General features: G+C 39.0%; 1 protein-coding gene across 1 annotated transcript in view; it reads right to left on the reverse strand.

The window, feature by feature from the left end:
• Window positions 1-21,129, reverse strand: part of TSGA13 (testis specific 13) — a 317,918-nt gene that overhangs the window by 78,441 nt on the left and 218,348 nt on the right. The window contains exon 5 of the mRNA XM_044088660.1: window positions 13,925-14,064. Within this exon, the coding sequence (XP_043944595.1) occupies window positions 13,925-14,064 (140 nt within the window). The remainder of the gene's footprint in view (window positions 1-13,924; window positions 14,065-21,129) is intronic.

The raw sequence follows: 21,129 nt of genomic DNA on the forward strand, positions 1-21,129 counted from the left end.
AAAGTGATTTAATTTCAGCTATTTTTCTGAAGTTTTACTGGACTGAAGTTAACCTCCTGTGTTCCAGTTTCCACTGTTAAAATATATACATTTAAACAGTTAGAAATAGTAGATGTACATTTCTGTTCTATTCAGTAGGGCACACTGTGGATACATTTCAAGCACTTTTCAAAAACCCATTTCAACATACATGTCTGTATAAACAAGTTTGATATACATGTGACATACAGTTTTAATACAGTTGTAATACAAGCATTTTATATAAATCATGTTGAAATTCACAAATTATATATACTCATTTACAAAATTCTATATAGCTGTGCTGACAGTATCTCCCTTTGTCACACTTCCTCCCCCCTAGAAGACTCAAGCTAGTTTTTCAAGTGACCCCTGAGAAACGTTGCTTGAGAGGGATGACCCTATTTGGGAACACACTAAACCATACCCTGTCTTGACAGCCCATCTGCACTGGCATTGCTAACCCCACTGTGGTGCTACACCATCATATCGTATGCCTGCAACCCTAGGCTCCACCTTAGTAGCTTAGCATTTTGCTAGCTGGCTCAATGTAGCCATGTTAAGGGATTGTGTTTTATAACTACAGTGAATTTCCTTCCATACAGATAAGGCTAAAGTTTCTACAGTGCCTACACTATGGCTAGACATTCCTTTTCTACAGCTGTATAGCATTCCTCCCTGGGTTGGAGCCTATGGTTGAGATATACCACTGGGTGCTCTTCTCCCTCTGAGGAAACCTGACTGAGTATAGCCCCCACCCCATGGTTTGAAGCACCCAACTGCACAACAAATTATTTTCTGTATATCTGACATGGTGTAGTGGTAAATCCCTTTGGTTATGGTGTGCGTGGTCCTGGGTTCAAGCCTAGCAGAGGCTGTTTATTTCTATGAACCTATAGGCAGAGCCCCTCAATGACCTGTAGGTTTACCCCTGAATCTCTTCTGTGTCCCTACTAGACAGAGGCACAGTAAACTAACCTTAAAAGGGCTATCTTCTGTGACCTACTATACAGAGGCACAGTCAACTAATCTAAAAGGGTGGTGAAAGCTAAACACACTCTGGCTAGGCTTATAAATGCCCTAGGGCAGATAGCCTAGTATCAACCTATGAACCTATAATCTGGACTGGCTAACACAGGGGGTCCTCCCAAAGCTCATTTAAGTTTCTGGAATGTCTGCTCACTTGCTGGGGTCCACACTACCTTATTTGGCCTGTTTTTCCTTGTCAGGTCAGTGAGGGGAGCAGCTATAGGTTCATAGGTTCATAGGTAAGTACTAGGCTATCTGCCCAAGTGCATCTATAAGCCTAGCCAGAATGTGTTGGCTTTTGCCGCCCCCTTAGATTAGTTCCCTGTGCCTTGGTCCAGCAGAGCCAATAGTTCCCTGTGCCTCTGTCCAGCAGAGCCACTGCAGTGATCCCCAGGGTACATTTTCTGTTTCCCATCCACTCGTCAAGGTTTCTCTTGAAGAGTGTTAGTGAGGGGCTCTGTCTAATGTAAATTGGAATCCTGTTCCAAAGCATGAGGAGTCTTTGGGACAGGAATCTATCCCTCCAGCATGTCCTATTTATCGTTGTGGTGAGGTTTAGATCCCTAGAGCGTGTGGCTCTTGGGGATTTGATTTTTTTTTTAGGTGGAGCATGTCCATCAATTCTGGGTTGGACATGGCCTTGTATGTCAGGCAGAGATCACCTCTGAGTAAGAGGTATGCAACCGAGTACAGCTGGAGTTTCTTCAGTCGGGCTGCATAGGGCATATGTTTCAGGCCAGTAATCCTCTTGGTGAAGTACTTCTGTGGTCTTTCCAGCTGTTGCAGGTGTTTGTAAGATACATATGTTTGAGGCCAGTAATCCTCTTGGTGAGGTACTTCTGTGGTCTTTCCAGATGTTGGCGGTGTCTTGTAAGGTACATCCCAAATGGGGCATTGTACTCTATGATGGGTCTGATGAGTGATGAGTAGAGGGGCACAATAACTTCTTTTGTTCTAGATGTGAACCCTTTAGTGATTAGGTGGGCCAGATAGAAGGATTTTCTAACCACCTTGGCAATATGATTATCAAAGGAGAGATTACTATCTACTTAGGTCCTCAGATCCCTTATTACATTTTCTGTATTTAGGGGACTACCATGTATGTGGTAGTTTGCGGGTACTTTGTTTTTTCCAAAGGGGATGACCATGCACTTTTTGGAATTTAGCTTGCGGCCATGATTTTGACACCAGGTATCCATCTCAGTGAGACCCTTCTGGAGGATGCCTGTATCAGCTGGAGAGTCAATTATGGCCCCCAGTTTGCAGTCGTCTGCGAACTTTGTCAGCCATAGTCCTCCTGTGCTTGAATGTACCTCTGAGAAGTATATACACTGAAAAGGAAGGGTCCCAGGACTGAGCCCTGGGGGACGCCACTTTAACTGGTTTAGAGTCGGACCTAGAGCCTGCAACGCTCACCGCATGGGTTCTACCTGTGAGCCACCTGGCAAGCCATCTCATGACATAGGGGTTTATGCTTAGGCTGGTGAGCTTGTCTATAATACCAGAATGGGGAATGGTGTCGAAAGCCTTTGCGAGGTCTAGGTAGGCTGTGTGGACCTCCTTCCCCTCTACTAAAGCCTTGGTAACTGTCTCAAAGAAGTCCACCAGGTTTAGGAGGCATGATCTGCCCTTAACAAAGCCAAACTGGGTAGGGTCCAATGTTTGGAGGTTTCCAATGTCTCTGTTAATGAATTCCATGATGATGCACTCCATAGCCTTGCAGACCAGGCTAGTCAGGCTTATAGAGCAATAGTTCCTGGGGTCTGTTGTGGCTCCACCTTTGTGGAGTAGGATAACTGTTGCTGTGTGCCATTCTATGGATATGTAGCCTGTAGAGAAACTGAGTTTAAACAGTGTGTTTAGGTGAGAGGTTAGTTCATTTTGGAGCTTGTGTAAGACACAGCTTGGGACACCGTCCAGTCCCTCTGAAGCTGTAAGCTGTGTTTTGACTTTGGATAGGGCTGTTTTAACCTGTGTGTCAGTGATTGCTGGGGCTCTACATTCTTCTAGTATGGTTATTGTCCCTTTAGGGGGTGAGAATTGAATGACACCAGAAACTTAGCCAATTGTTGAAATTGATCATTTTTTCTTTATAATGTGGCATCATTCTTGGTGAGGGCAGGATGCTACTCAGAGTCAGGGTCATATCGGCCTGGGCTACATGATCAGAGAGCTCTTCCATGTCTTTTTTCATGTAATCCAGGGAGGTATGTCTCAGGTCATTCACACCAACATGGACAATGACAGAGTCATATTTGTACTTGTTCTGGAGCAACCTGAATACTTGTGTTATGTGGTGGATCCTGGCACCCAACAAGCAGCTAACTGTAACCTTCTCCTTGTCCAGCCTAGTTAGTAAGACATCAGTGTGCCTGACTATAGAGTCACCTATTACTAATGTGTTGGTTATGTTATTTTGCCTTAAGAGCTGTGATTGCGTGGCACACTGATTATGTAAAGTATGTGTTTCATGGTTTGTGATGGGGTGTGGAGGTTGCTTGGATGTCTGCTTTGGAGGTCTCTGTTGCTTTTGCAGATTTTTATTTAGAGCCTCCGAGTATGTTTTCGTGTATTTATGTGTGTTATTTGCCAGTGTTGGTTTAATAGGTCTATGGGAGACTGGTGGTGCGTTGCAAGTATTTCCCTTCTCCTCTTGACTGTCAGTTCCAGTCTTGGGTTGAGAGAGCTTTACCTCCAGTTTGGCTGTATAATTGCATCTCTCGCATATATTAGTGTTTGGTGGTAGGAGGAGAGGGTTGTCTGTGCACATAAGGCAATTGTAACATTGCCTCAAAATGCCCAGATTCACCAGCTGGACTGGAGAGTACACCTGAAACTACCCTTTGTACATGCCTGAATAGGTAAAGTGAGCTGTTTTACTGATTGGCTGGTAGGGATGAATAGAAAGCCTTGTCTTTCTGGACAGTATAGGGGGGGTCTAGTGCTAGGGTTAATTAGTGCGTGCTATGTGTTTTGAGCAAGTGCTGGGCTGTGACATGAATGGTTTGAGTGCTTAAGTTGAAAGTTTGTCTAGTTCCAAGGGAAAAATTGAAGAGTACACTTTGTGAAGCTGGGAATAGTTTAACCCTAGCTAACCGGCGCTGCCCGGTGCACAAAACTGCATAAATGCAGTTTTTATAGCAGGGAAATGAAAGAGATAGAAATTAACCCAAAGTGACCAATAAACTATTAACTTCTGGGCTGAAACCACTCCTCCAGGGACAGACAGGCTGCTCAAAGCTCCCTCTCTCTCACAGGTGAACAGAGAAACTTCCTTCTATCCAAGTAAGGTATGGGCAACACAGAAACCTGTAACACAGCCCTGAATTCAGCAATAACCTGAAAACTGGACTATACTAGTTCAGAAAGGCGGGAAACAAGTATATTTTTTTTTCAGAAAATAAAGCAGATACAATAAAAAAGCACTTTAAATGCACAGAAATGGCTATCGCACTTTAGTGTGTAGCCTACAACAGTTAAACAGATTATTTAAACACAAAAATGACTTAGTTCAAGTGCAGGCAGCAAATACCTACAATATGTAGCAGAAACAAACTTTTTAAATCACAGAAATGCTAAAGAAATTGGTGTTTAGGCAGAATTAGTTAAAGACAGCAAGAAAATGCAGAACAATGATACTTAATCACTCCAAAGTCTCTCTTTTGTCTCTCTGTTGCTGTAGAACTCTGCAGGATACCTGGCAGGCACTTGCTGAGCTGAATACAAGCACATAAAAATGCACAAATGCAGTTTTTATAGCAGGAAAATGAAAGAGATAGAAATTAGCCCAAAATGGCCAATAAACTACTAACTTCTGGGCTACAGCAAACAAGGCACACAAATTTCAGAAAGAAACAGTTCAAATAAGCAGGCACAATAAGCCTTTAACCAGAAATACTCAGCTTAGAAGGGAAGAATCCAGCCTCTCCTCCCACAAGAGTGCAGACCACAAACCTTCTTAATGTAAAATAGCTGGCCTGAAGCCCAAGTGCTTAAACCAGAACTAATGCACTTTTAGAATAACAGACACTGAGCCTTCAATCAGCAATTCCCAACTTAGAAGGATATAAGCTACATGCCCTGCCACAACAATGCAGTCCACAAACCTTCTTGATGTAAAACAACTGGTCTGAAGCCCAAGTGCTTAAACCAAAAGGCTTAGAATAACAGTTACAATTTAATCAGGCTACGACCAAGCAGTAATAACTGCAGCAGAATAATACAATTCAGTACTTTTAAGAAGAAGCACAAGCAAAATAAGGTAATAAAGTGGGAAGAAACACAATTACAGTAAATGCAGATGAATAAAGTGCAATGTTTTTATAACAATAGAAAACAAGCAAACTGATTTAAACAAATTACCCAATTAATCAGCAAAAAAACTCAAAACTTAGCCCTGTTCCAGCAGTCTTCAATCAGACAAGTTCTAACTGCACACTCCTGCCACTAGAGTGCAAGGGAACCTTCTCCAAAAAAGATGGCCTGGATTAGTGCTCAAGTTATACAAACAAAGCTAGATTCAGCAGGCCTGATTCTAGTCGATGCTACAGCAGACAAGGTGCACCAGTATCAGAAAAACAGTTCAAATAAACAGGCACAGTAAGCCTTTAGCAAGAAATTCCCAGCTCAGAAGGGCAGAATCTAGCCTCTCCTCCCACAAGAGTGCAGACCACAAACCCTCTTAATGTAAAATAACTGGCCTGGAGCCCAAGTGCTTAAACCAGAACTAATACACTTTTAGAATTACAGACACTGAGCCTTCAATCAGCAATTCCCAACTTAGAAGGATGTAAGCTACCTGTCCTGCCACAACAGTGCAGACCACAAACCTTCTTAATGTAAAACAACTGGTCTGAAGGCCAAGTGCTTTAACCAAAAGACTTAGAATAACAGTTACAATTTAATCAGGCTACTACCAAGTAGAATCAATGCAGCAGAATAAAAACAACTGAGTACTTTTAAGAAGAGCAAAAGCAATTTAAGGTAATAAAGTAGGAATAAACACAAATACAGTAAAAGCAGATAAAGTGCAAATTTGTTTTCTTGTTGTTTTTTGTTTTTTTTATATAACAATAGAAAACGAGCAAACTGATTTAAACAAATTACCCAATTAACCAGCAAAAAACCTCAGAACTGAGCCCTGTTCCAGCAGTCTTCGATCAGACAAGTTCAGGGCCTAAGTGGGTATGCCTACTCAAATATTCTCTCTGTATTAGGCAGGATGAGCTAATGAGACTAGACTAGGATAGAGCTGGGATAGAGCTGAACAGATTGGAATGGCAGGAGTGTCTGAAATCAAAATATGATCTCATTGTACTCGGTTGAGTGAGCAAATGAGATGGGCCCAGGAGGAGTGTTCAAACACAAATTTACAGGAGGGGCGGTGAATTCCGAAGCCACCAAGATTAATACCAAAACAAGAACAGGGAGAGTGGGTAGCAAAATTAACTGCAGACAGAGAGAGAGAGCTCACAATTTTCAGTGAAACAAATAAACAAGCAGATAAATGCACTACTGTTTTTAACACAATATTCAATGAAACAATAAAACAGAAAAAATAAAATGCAGTATTATCTTATAACACTGCACGTTTGTACTTCTCTCAGCTTGTAATAAAGTTGATGTAGGTATGTAACAGCTAACCAAACAGCTCAAGTATGCAGCTATTCAGCAAAAATAATTTCAGAGGTAAGGGACTAAGACTTAAAAGCACAGAGAAACCCTCTAGACTAAGACTTCAACACTGAATATCAATGAACTGAGAAGAATAAACCCACTAACTGCAGACAGAGAGAGAGCTCACAATTTTTAGTGAAACAAATAAATAAGCAGATAAATCCCAACCCATTTGTGGTATTACATTCTCTGTCTGCTAACCAGATTATCATGTCCTCAGGCAAAGTGCTAAGGACTTCTTCCCTCACCAAAAGGTCTGCCAGTCCTTCAAAAGTGATAACCTGACACCCACTCAGCCATCTATGAAACAAGTGCGTAACTTGGCAATATATTCACACATATTTTCATCTGCCTTGCATCTATGCTGATGAAACTTTTTCTATAAGCTTCAGGTGTTAACTTAAAACACTCAAACAATTTTTAACAGTATTATAATTTAAGCAATCATTATCAGGCAATTTATAAACAGCAGTTACAACTTTATCATGGAGTAAGAGGGTCAGAAACCGTACCCAGTGCCCTTGGTCAACATTATACTGTTTACAAACCCTTTCAAACATATGACTACAAATATCATAATTATCAGCTCTGTAAATTGTGGAAGAGATTTACTGACCTTTATTGCTTCTGGGGTTTTGTTATTCCATTCTCCATTACGTCCTTGACCCTGGAGAAAAGTCAGCATCTCCTTTTCATGTTGCCGCTGCCTTTCATTTTCTTCAGCCTTCAAACATCTCAGTCTCTCATTTTCTTCAGCTTCCAGATGTCTCAGTCTCCCTGCTAATTCTAATGCCATCTGCTTCTCCTTTTCTTCAACCTCCAAATGCCACAGTCTCCCTGCTGATTCTAGTTCTAACCGTTTGGCTTCCAGTTCAAGTCTCTTTAGCTCCAGATGGATTTTTAAGTCCTCTGAGGCAAAGTTGAACTGTCCATTTTCTAAGAGTTGTACATCCCCAAAGCCAATCTGGTTGTCCTCCTGGTTGCTGGGCTGTGATGCAGCTGTGGTTAAGGCTGCAATCATTTCTACTTTAGTCAAGCTGACATGCACTAATCATTTATCTTGGCAGATCTCAGCCAACTGGCCTTCTCAGCTTGCCATACTGTTCTACTGACATCCTTGCCTGCCCTCCCTGACTAACTAAGCTAGCAAAAAAAAAATAAAATAAAACTATTGTGATACGAAACTCTGAATGTCTACTGTGTAGCTGCTTGAGAGTACAAATAACTTCTTTACTGACCACTGTTTGCAGGCTACAAGAGTTCAAAATCCACACCACTGAATCCTAAGTGTGATGTGATGATCTCACCACTGCCCACCAATAAATGTGACACCCACCACTGAACCAGTAATCAAGCACCTTCAATCCTCACCACTGTCAACAGTGGGGGATGTACACTGGGAGGATGACAAGTACACATACAGCATTTCCTGATGCAGCTCTCTGCATCAAGTGCAATTTCCCTTAAGAGCACACAGAGACCACAGTCAGTCTGGGGCTTGTTTTTCCCTCTTTCTCCCGATCCCCAATAAGACACCCCACTGGCACAGCTATAGAGTTGAGATCTCAGCTGAGTGGCCAAGCCAAGACTTCCAACACCCTCTCTGTCCAACCAGTGCTTCATGTCCTTGTGTCCCTGCTCAAGTAGCTGACATACACAACATACTCTTAAGGTTTGATTTATACACACACACACACACACACACACACACACACACACACACACACACACACCTGAGAAAGGCTGGCACAGGTTTAACAGCTATGCCCCATTTTGCCCAGAGTATAAGGTAGTTATCACTGCCACCAGCCAACTCCTTATCAGCTACTTTCAGGCCCTTAACAAAGGGTGTCCAATCTTACTGTGCAATGTTACTATGAATGCAAATGGTAGTTTAAGGAAATTATTATGAAAAACTGGAATCTACTTAAGGAAGACAGGATCCTGGCATCTAAGTTAGGTGACACCCCCAGATTTGTTTTGAGAAAAGGATTCAATTTTAAAAATGTATTAGAAAAAGACAAAAAGCCTCAAGTGAGGAACACGGGCATGATGCAGTGTGCATATTGCCCTTACTGCAATACAATGGAACAGGGAGCTAGTACCTACGTTAATGGTTTTAAGATAATTAATAAAAATAATTAATAAAAATAAATTTAATTGTAATTCTAAGGCAGTAGTTTATGCGGATAAATGTCAAGCATGTCCTTCATTTTATACTGGAAAGACGGACCGCAGACTAAGGGGTAGGGTATATGAACATTTGTACAGTATAGGTAAACACAAGGAAGATAACGCCTTAGCAAGACACATATTAACGTTTCTAGACCACAAGTTTAAATTTAGAATGGTGGATCAAGTTTATAATAGTCCTAGGGGAGGCTCATTTCCCTGGTTGTTAGAGAAATTGGAACTTAACTGGCAAATAAGGCTGAATGCATATACATACCCTGGTCTTAATGAGAAAGGTTCTATTATGTGCTTATTAAAATTAAAAAACCTGGATAGATGAATTTAAATTAATGCACACTTTTATAAATATTTCTTATGCTTGATGCACATGTCTTTTACAAAATATATATTTTAGAGCATTTTTTTACAAGATATATCTAAATTAGCTTAAAGTTGCATGAATTGTTTAAGGAATTGAGAACATTTTATCATTTGAAGACATATTTTACAATTTTACATCTTTAATTTGTTATATACATATATAACATATATATATATATTATATATATATATATATATATATATATATATTATATATATATGTATATATATATATATATATGTATATATATATATATATATATATATATATATATATATATATATATACAAAGGTTATTTTATATAATATTGAGGGTACTTGATAACATTAGTCTTTTTAAAATATATTAAATTTGTATTTTGATAGATAGTAATATAATCCAATTTTATGTTTATTTAAAAGTAAAATGGATGGGTCAGGTGACCTTTTTAGAGGTGTACTTTAATGTGTTCTATTGAATGGTGTTTTATCTGAAGAAGTCCAACGATCCAGTTGGACGAAAAGCGCTTAATAAAACTTTGTTGGAGAACTTTAGCTATTTGGTGGATTCATTCAATTTTTACAAATGGTAGTTTAACCAAGAGCAAGACTATTATGAGAACTCCATACAGTGTTATCAAATACATATGCAAGTACTCTCAAAACTTAAATATCTCTAGACAGATCAGCCACAATGAAAGGTTTAACTTAAATAATGTAACATAAAAAGAGCTAGCAGGTTAGGCTGGTGCACGGCAAGTAAGCAAGGTTGATCAACAAGTAAAAGAGCCAGCACCCAGGAGGATCCACAAAGAATAGTTTTTATTTCAAACTGAAACTAGACCGGTTTCAGCGACAAGGCTTTCTTCAGTAGTACATTAAGCCATGGTAGTGAGTCATAGTCTTATATAAGCTCCAAAATTCAGTGACATCACTTCCTGTAGTTTAACAACAGCAAACAAATTCAAACAATAAAGTGTTCTGAAAAACACCATATAAACATAAATAAGATGTGTTACTCATATTCATAAGCTAAAGTTGGTGCATAAATTGACAAACCAAATATAATAAAGTCATAATGATCAAATAAACATATTATGATATTACATAAGACATTTGTTCTTCAAATGACAACTTCAATAACCAACAAATGGAGTTAACCAATAGATTTTTGTCCAGGGGCTATTCTCCTCAAATTATTGATTCAGCTATCCAATTTAGTCATACTAAATCCAGGGATTCCCTTCTTCAATGTAATACCAGGCCTAAGAACCAGGATTTTGATCTATGCAGATTTGTCACGACCATGGCTTAATGTACTACTGAAGAAAGCCTTGTCGCTGAAACTGGTCTAGTTTCAGTTTGAAATAAAAACTATTCTTTGTGGATCCTCCTGGGTGCTGGCTCTTTTACTTGTTGATTAACTTAAATAATAAAAGAACAAGAAAATACTCAGTATATATTCACAGTGACATCAGAGTTCAAAACCACAGGAAATATTTAAAACAACTGTAGCACACCCACATGTGTAGCTGAAGTAGATATGGGTTCCTTCCTACCTGACTCTGGTGATACCCCTATTAGGCCCAATACACCAAGGTGGCAAGAATGACAGATTTTTTTTCTAGGTGACACATCTAGTTTAAAAGGCAATAGCACATCCACAAACAAATTATTTCAACAGTGCACCAGTTAGCAATAAGGCAAAGTGAGATATACATGCAATGAAACCACATATCCACCCTCTTCCCCAGAACTCAACAGAAAAGGTCTTGACATTCAGACATGCAAAAAGAAGGCAATATCACTGAGCAGTAAAGCTTTATAATGCAGCAATACAAACACAAGAGAAAAATGCAATGTCATTAGGCAATAAAAGAGTTATAATACTGAAAATGTCAAAATGCAATGTCATTGAGCAGCAAAATTCTTGAAGGCAACAGTACTAACACGAGCAAAATGCAATGTCATTGAACAATGAAGATTTATAATGCAACAAAACAAATATGAGAAAATGCAATGTCCTTGAGCAGCACTAACACCCTCAACCCCCTTGATCAATTCTAAAAAGACCAACTATGAAATACTCTATTCTACCCTGTTCACTGGCCATTGACCACTTACAGTCTTGCTGCCGGCATGATAGGGCCCAAGTTGTAGCTCATATGGATCCCAGTTATTTGTAATCCACAAAGCATTTAGGGGGGAATCCACAATCTTATAAAAATATAAAATGACAGCCAAAGTCTCTCACCACTCCGTCCAGAATATCCTAGTGACCAAAGGGTGTCCAATCCCACTGTGTAATTTTACTATTAATACAAATGGTAGTTTGACCAAGAGCAAGGCTATTAGTAGTGGCACATACAGTGTCACCAAATAAATATGGAAGTAGCTCAAAACTTAAATGCCTCTAAACAGATCAGCCACAATAAAAGATTTAACTATATTTAATAATAAATAATAAAAGAACAAGGAAATACTAAGTATATATTCACAATGACATCAGAGTTCAAAACCACAAGAAATATTTAAAACAACATTGCAGGACAGCCTCAAATAAATAAAGAGAAACATCTAAACTATGCTTTACTATATTCCTGACTGAATCTAAGAGAATTACTATACCTTAGTTAACTTACTTATGAGCAAGGCAGATGTGGTGAATGAATCTTCTAGTTGTTGTTAGGTTAAAGACAGAATACAGAATGCTGTGTCTCACTAAAAGACTCCTCAAATTAATATCTCAAATATTACTGCTGGGATAACTTGCAGACTTACATCATTTCTTGTCATCTGACTTTATCCCAGGTGAAACCCACACTGCTGGAAGCTATCATTATTTAGCATCTAACTTTGAAAATATATAGACCTCAGATCTTTGGCAGATGCTGGAAGTCATAAAACAATTACATCCCTTCAAATTTCAAGACTAGTAATTATTTCACATTAGAGACAATACCAAAAGCTCCCTAGTTTTAAACACGGTGTCTTCTTGTTGCATTGAAATTGAAATATATCATCTGCTGTTGCGTAGCCATAAAATACTTTAATTTCAGCTATTTTATTGAAGTTTTACTGGACTGAAGTTAACCTGTATTCCAGTTTTCAGTGTTGAAATATATACATTTAAACAGTTACAATAGTGCATGTACATTTCTGTTCTATTCCAGTAGGCACACTATAGATACATTTCAAGCACTTTGTGAAAACCTTTTTCAACACACGTATCTGTGCAAACAAATTTGATATAGACATGACATACAGTTCTAGTACAGTTGTAACACAAACATCTTATATAAATCATGCTGATATTCACAAATGACATATAATCATTTACAAAATTCCAAATAGCTGTGCTGGCAGTGTCTCCCTTTGTCACAGCATGCATGGGTATTTTATGCCTGAGTGCATGTGTGGGGATTTTTTCAGTTGGCTGACATTACATTCAGGACTTGTTATACCATTGTCCACTGTTTGTCAGGATAGACCCCTGGCTCCACAAAACCATATATAGGATAAAGCAGGTATCAAACAGTAAGGAATGAATTTATGACTGAATAAATTACTAATTCAAAGAATGGATTTTAGAGTTAATGTGAAATGGTGTAAGTTATATGCAAAAGGAAGTAAGCCACATGAAAGAAGATGAAGAACAAATGTTAAGCTAAGCATAATTTTGAATTTCACTGCCATTATAAACTACTATTCACAGCCATTTTATGTTAAAATTAACAATTTAACTTCACACTTCTTTTTTCTCTAAAAATGTGCTGTTAATATTCACTGTAGATTTACATGCCTCATGTTCAATTAACTATTTTCTAAATTAGATACAATTGTCATGGTATTGGTCAGGAAACTTTTTATTGCTCAGTTCATTCTGGTCATATTTTCACTGTTTGCTACTTTTGCTATTTGTTGTTGTTTTTTTTTTTTTTGTTTAGGTAAATAACAGTAAAAAATGGTAATTTAAAAGATGCAGAATGTCAAGGTAAAGAAATGTGGGGGTCATGACGAATGATCAGACAGCATCTATTCAGAATTTAGTGAATAATGATATGTTATCCCATGGAGGATGTACCTAAACCTAGTCATATATGCCACATCATACATATTTTACCATTTTTAATTTATTTGGTGCAAAGATATGAGCTAGAATTTAAATGAAATTAAAAGCTCTGACATATACACTGCCAAATGACTTTTGTGTTTCGGAATGCCTAGTTGGCTATTTTTTGGGGGTGGGATGAGGGGCGCAGTACTGAAAAGGCATGATTTTCTGATGTATGCATTATTTGGGGGTAGCAAGAGGTCTTCATTCTAGAATATGTAAAAATCCTGGCTGCATTCCTGATAACAAGTACATCTTCAATGCATGGAAATCAGAATGGGAAATAAGCATGTCAAGCTTAAGGTCAATGCAAATCTGAAAAACATAGAATGAAGACCTGAATGTTTATTATTTCTAACCTTGCAAGTAATCAGAAATGTTGTTTTGGCAGTTTTCAATACTTTGATATTTGTAGTGTATCTGCATTTAAGATTAAGCTTAGTTTTCTTTCAAAGCAACTATTGCTGTACCTTATTTTTATTTATTAATTTCTTTGCAGCATCAAATAATGTTAAATGCATGCATCATAAAAAGTAAAACTAATTACTTTTTACCTGAATTTCAAATGTCGTATGCCATTCTTTGCTTTATTTAATTTGTAGAAATTCTTGATTATCCCAGGTAACTGCGTCTTATAGGGATCTAGATGTGGCAGAATATAACTATTATCCATTCCTTTTAGTGTGTTTGGTTTCTAGGAATGAAATAAAAGCAAACCATACTTTATATAAAAATGCTGCTCATCATATTCTCTATAACAGCAGAGTATGCAACACTTGAAAAACAGTAAAATGATCCGAGAGTGAAGAAGCTTCTTATCTGACCCAAAGTAAAACTCATTCTTGAGGGAGGTAACCTAGTATTTTAGTTGTGCAGTGGTGACAGGAAACCTATTCATTCATTCATTCATTCACTCATTCTCTGACTACCTGCACAATCTAGAACAGAGCTGTGCGGTAGTAGTGTATCCTGGCTTTGCAGGGGTGAAGGCACAGAAGCTCATCCTGAATGAGGTACTAGCCTAATGCAGGACATACACATCCACAGCACACTATACTCTCAAACTGCATGAACAATGAAGATCAATTTTGTGGATCACCAATTAACCTACAACATGCCATTGAGATGTGGAAGGAAGCCAGACCATGCATCAAAAACCCCATGAGAGTACTGATGATATGTTGATGCCACATAGAAGGTGCCCAGCTTTAAACCAAACTAGAGTGCCACTGTGCCACCTGTTCTCATTTATTTGAATGCTGCAGCCAGTGTTAGTCTGTGCTTTGTGTTACACTGCAAGTAGGGAGGAGGGCTCCACATTTCATTTACCTCCTTTTTAATATTGGCACTAGCTAGGGTTTTGTTAAAAAGAGGTAAGCTGACAGAAGACATAATTCAGAAGTAGATAAATAAGCATTGTTTAGGAGGGGAGATGTGAGTTTATTAGCTGTCACTTCATTATAGGGAATCCTCTGAATGTTAGCTGATGCCAATGGGCAAATGCATGACTTTGAATTATCTGTAAATTGATGATTTTATCCTAGCTAGTAGAACTACCTCAGTTACTGGCATTAAGGGAACAGGAAACTAGTTATGTAGTACTTTCTACTATTGACTTGGAATGGTCTGAAGGCAGCCATACAAATAACAGTTGTCATTGTTTTAAGACTCACACTTCTAGTAAATGTCAGTGGCATAGCAAGTAACAAACACACTTACATTTGATGCCAGGAGGGCATGGGTTCCAACCCTAAACCAGATACTTATATTCACAGTCTAATACTGACAGTACAATGCTGCATATGGAGTGGAAAACTTAAACTCCAAAGATGCTATCCTTTGAATGAAAGTTAAAGCTGAATTCTCATCCACAGGAAATGGCAATACAGCCATGTTAATCATCTCAGAACTTCCTCAAACAGGACAGTATGGCATCTTAGGTTTCTGCTTGATAATTCCAGGGTCCAGGCTTCACTCCATTTTGAATGCATTGTTGAAGTATAAATAACTGCTTCTATTTCATTTCATAGGGATATGGGTGTTTGCTAACTGAACAGGGCTTAGGCAACTTCTTAGAATGGGCTGTCTTGTGGGCAGCTTTCTGCTTGAGTTCTAAGGTAACTTCAAGTCTTTTTTGTGACATTGATCCAGTAATATAATGATGCTTGTGTTAATATCTGTTAAGGGTATAGTTTAGTTTTGTTCTTAATTAGTGTACTGTTGTTTTGTTTAGACCTACAGAAGTTCAAGAAACATTGCAAAAATTAGTGCAGGCTATGTACAAGAACCCAATGGCTTAAGTGTGAAGAGTGTTCAGTCTCACAGAGGGGTTCCCATTGTGAGTGAGCTCTGAGCCCACTGTTGTTCATACTAGTGATGGACTACATTAGCAAACAGGTCTGAGGTGACAGGTCAACAATGTTGCTTTATGTGGATGATGTGGCATTATAGGCAAGAACTTCAGCAAAAGATAGGGGAATGTTAAGGAAAACTGAAGGTATATGGGATTAAACTGATTGCAGATAAGACAGTTGTAACAGTAGCAGATGGGGGAATCACAAGAAGATAAGAATTGGAATAGAAGGGAAATAATGGAACACTAACAGCTTCATTTTATCTAGGTGGGATGGTTGAGGAGAAAGGAAGTCTGATTGCAGAGGTCAAAACTACACTCAAAGGTGCTATAGCCAACTGGCATAGAGTGTCAGGGAATACTGTATGACAGAAGAATGCCAAAGAAACTGAAAAGTAAGATGCACAAGATGCACAAAACAATGGTGCAAGCAGTACTAGTGTATGATAAAGAAACCTGGGCAGTAAGCACAGAGCAATTGAGGAAGCTAGAGGAGATGGTGACGAAAGATAGGTGGTACAGATAAAAAATGAGGACATAAGAGCAGAAGCCAAAATAGCTCCAGTTGCAGAAAAGGTCAAAGAAAACAGATTATGGTGGTTCAGGCACATGTGCAGAAAAGCAGAAGACAATCTGGTGAAAAAGATATGGGACAGACAGGAGAAAGGAAAGAGGAAATTAAGGTATCCAGCAAAGAAGTGGATATACTGTGTAACAGAAGACCTGCAATAGTCAGGCATGAGTGCCAAAGAAGGTAGAAGAGTGTCTTTGAACAGAAAGAGAGAGATGGCACAGTTGACACAATACCCTAACACCATTTACAATAATTGGAAAATGGCTGGGTTGATGAGGATGATACTTAGACGTACAGATTTGGGTCCATTTTAACTGTAAAGGTTCTGCAATCTTTTTTAATTCTTTATTTCAATTTTTCTTTTTAATTTAATGTATTTAATTTGTAGCATTTTATTTAATTGCATGGGGCAGTTGTGGTGTCTGTATATATGAATGTATTGTGTGTATAGTGTGTGGAAGTTTTTCTTTCTTTGTTTTTTTTTTTTGGTTAGTATGAATAAGGCTGACTTACAGTGACTGATGACACATGAACCTGTGGATTCAGAATCAGTCATACTGCCTGCAGTAAGAGCTGCAGTAAAAAAGGATTGTATCTCCAATGCAATATTTTGTGATTCAGAGACATAATAGCCACTATGAGGAAAGATCTCATTATTGGCTAATCTGCATGTCTCTGAATCATCATTAACTACTTCTAATGCTAATCAAGATCATCCTGTGGTAGTTAACATTGGTGGCCATGTATCAGATTGGCACTGGTTGGTGGCCATAACACTGCAATGGCAGAGGTATCCCATTCATTCACTCTCCTACACATATACAAACATTCAAAAACACACACTCCACATAATTGTCACCTGTGGCTGGGTTATTAGAGCATCTCTAATGTTTCCTTTTATGTTTTGTCCCTACCTTCATAAAGCATGAATCCTTACACTCAGTAAATAATGACAGACATAAGAATTTTATTCCCCTTACTATTCATAGCATTGATAGTAATAGTAGAGTTTTTACTCTATGAACTTTTTAACTTAGTCCCACTAATAGTTTAAATATTCCCCTGGTGTCATTTAGTGTCCCTCCCAGCTTGGTACTGAATCCCTCTCTAGGGATACACTCCTGCTGCTGCCCTCATAATTCATAGACTGTTACACTCACTGAATCATACCACATATTAGAGTTTCATAACCCTGAGTACACTACATGCTTTAAAAGTATCATGGAAATACATTAGAGTGAAAAACATTTTTCAGCAAAGACAGGAGAGTTTCACTATTAGTGAGCAAAAATGATAAATATGTGCTGCTTAGTTCCATTTAAAAGCTTGCTGAAGTTACTTCGACACTTTGTAAGTGTATCCTGGGTGATACACCCAATGCAGGTAAGGGGGTCTGAATGTTATGTCTTCCTTCTCCTTCCCACTAATCATTCACAGTTGCAGTCCATTAGCAACTAACACTGAGGTAGTGCCTACACCATGTTTACATCTGCTACACAAAGTCAAAAGTTGGGTATTCAGCAATTGTAATGAGTTCACACCTCATTTGTATCTTCACCGTGTTCAGAAGCTTGAATCTATACCACAAAAAAGGTAACCATGTATCTAGGGAACTTGAAGTTGAGAAGAAAACAGAAGATTGCTATTCCTTTTGATTTAACTGCAGAGACAGCTTCTAATTTTTCTAAGCTATAATTGTATTTTTCAAATATATTCTAGATTTTGTAACATGTTACAAAGCAAATTATATATACGAGTAGAAAATGGAACTTTTATCTATATGCACTTCTTATAGTTCAGTGTTGGCATAGGGATTTTTGGCAGGCATTTACATTTTTCAGATAGGTTAACTTCCATCACAAGTGTTATTGTTAAAATTATTTTACAATCTTCTATTTTTATTTCAGGGAAATGCAATGTACTATGTGAATGACGCAGAGTGTTTTCTTTATAAGATGGCCCAGCGACACCTCTAGCGAAGTGGTGGGCACAATGAGAGGCGACTGGCAATCATACAAAATTAACATTTCTGTTGTAAATGTGTACACATTGAGAGAATTGTGTTGAAAGTATATATAACAATTGAATTATGTGGTACTCCATAGTTTGTACAAACTTCCATTTGCTTGTTGTTTTGGGGTGGGGGGTACCTATAATTTGTGTATTACCATAACAAAAGTATGCTTCAAGAGCTTTTCTCTTGAAATTGTGCAGTCATTCTGTTATTTCAGTGGGAAACAATACATTACTAAAGTGGTATTCCTTGGTGTGGACCAAACATTGGTTTGTGTGTGAGTGTGGTGTGGTACAACCCTATGACCTTCAATTTTAATAACTGAAATGTGTGTCTCCAGTGCGTAATATTGAAAAAATATGTGTATATAAGCAGGACTTTTGCTAGGTGATATTTATGTGTTGTATCCTTTGGTGTTTTATGTCACATAGGATTATGGCACCAAGCATACAAATCCATGTAAACCCCATTTCAGTCACTCTGAAAAGGTTGTAAAAGTGCAGGCATTCAGGCACCATGGCACTTTTCTGCTTGACAGTGGATGTGGGGATATGGCTGCCAGAATGCAAATTTGGAACAAGTTAGTGAACAGGGCCATTGCAGTAGGGGGGGGTCACACCAGGACTTATGATCAGTTGTGTCATAAGGCCATTAATATGATTTCATCATCCCAGAGGAGAGCAGCTGCAGTTGCCCGTGAAGAGCTGGCTATGGGGGGGGGGTTGGCTGCTACTGAGCCACCAATAACACCAAATGAAGAGTTCCTGTCCACTGTCAGACATACAGAGAGCTCAGTGACAACTGCACACCAATATGTGATTGATGCTGGTGCTAATGTGTCTGGGAGGACAAGTATGTGCTAGGATGAGCTTCCAGGTAAGCTTATATATGGTATGTTTTGGATTTGCTTGTATAGTAAAATGTATAAAAATTTAAGTACTGCTTTGTGTGGATTTTTTTTTATGAACCTGTTGATAAATTAATAGAATTAATGGCACACTTGTTCATTACACATGGGCTGTGGGTGGACATGTCAGCCAAGTTTCATTTAAAGCTATTCTTAAAGCACATATAATAAGCTTGTGTAGTCACTGTCCCATGTGTAATTCCAATTGTGATGTTCAATTTGCATCCTTACTTTGCTTCATTTCTTCCAGGACCATCCTCCCTACCAAGTATGGAGTCATCTGCACATGGTAAGCCAAACATCTTTATTTGATTATTCATGGATTATATGCATTTATCTGTATGTGTGAGGTGGGTGCAATGAATGTGTGTATTGCTGTACCATCTGCAATAGTGGGACCCGTGTAAGTTTGTTGTATAAATTGTTTTAAATATTTAGTGTAGTATTAATTTCATTCCTGTGCTTGTTGCTTATTATCAGAGGTGATCCTGACAGTGGAAGTGTAGGACTCTTACCATCTGATATCAGCATATCAGTAGACTCTGATGATGATGGTGGTGGCCAAAGAGAGGAACAGTTGGGAGGTGCAGAGGTTGAATCTGACACTGAGGTTGACATTGAGCCATCTCCTGTATTTCCCTCAGACACAGTCAGTAGGCCTATGCATACCTACTCCACTGAGCCCTCAGATATTGGATGGGTGGTGGGTGAGACACTTGAGTGTGGATACTGCAGCTTCAGTGCCTGTTGACTCTGGACATAGCCAAAGTGTGGATAATGTGCCACACAGGAGCGTTGTTAGGGGTGGTCAGAGGAGGCCTGCTGTTCACTCTCCACCTGATCTTGGTGTGTCATTACGTGCCACTTGACATATGTTTAGGGTCATCATGGAGGTGCAGGGACATTCCACTAGGGTCTCTGAGGACATTCTTAGGGTCGTAGATGTGGCTCAGGTTGACAAGCATGACCGCCTCAGCTGTGTGGCTGATTCAATGCATTGGGTGAATGACACGATGGACCAGGCAGTGTCTGTGATGGAACATTTGCTGAGAGGGGGGCAGCCTCCGTGTAGACATTGGTCAGCAGCATCATCTGATGTTAGTCAATGTGGCCATGCCCAATCACATTCCCATAGTGGCACTACTTCCACTGCCCTGTCAGTGGTTGAGTGTCCGCACCCAGACATGGTAGGCCATGGGGTCATGGCCCTGGACATAGTTGTGAGGATAGCTGATCTAGGAGACATCAGTCACATTCAGGTAGCAGCAGCACATCTGACCATGGGCATGGATGTGCCAATGCACCTCCTGGCAGAGCCAGTTCTCATGGTTGGAGGTGACAATGATGAACTGCTAGCTCTACCAAGAATGGCTCACACCTGTGTGCCATGCCAGGATGTAGAGCCAGCAGAGAACTTGGCTGTGTCCTTGCAAACACTCACACACATATTTCACCTTGAGTGCCTATACAGACAGACAGACAGACAGACACACACACACACACACACACACACACACACACACACACACACACACACACACACACACACACACACACACACATATATATAACAGGTACATGGTTAATTCATGAGGTTTGCAGCTCATTCCATGTCACTGGCCATTTGACAATTTATCTAAATTTCTGCCTGCCTGTCTTTCTTACTCACATGCACTCACTTACCTTTTGGGTCAGCCTTGGCTTCCTGCCCTCCCCAAACAACACCCTGTGCAAATAATGATAACTGGCCCATCCACTTGACTCTATCTTTTGGATTCAGGGATACATAAGTCTTTTGTCTGATGCACAGGGTGCATAGCTGACTGTGTTCTTAGCATAAAGGTGTTTGTGATGCTCTTTTGAAAACGATATTGTTTTCTTACAGGCTTTTATATTGTGTGTATCTTTGAT

This window comes from Protopterus annectens, chromosome 11.part0, assembly GCF_019279795.1.
Source record: "Protopterus annectens isolate FY-2018-M chromosome 11.part0, PAN1.0, whole genome shotgun sequence".
Lineage (NCBI taxonomy): Eukaryota > Metazoa > Chordata > Ceratodontiformes > Protopteridae > Protopterus > Protopterus annectens.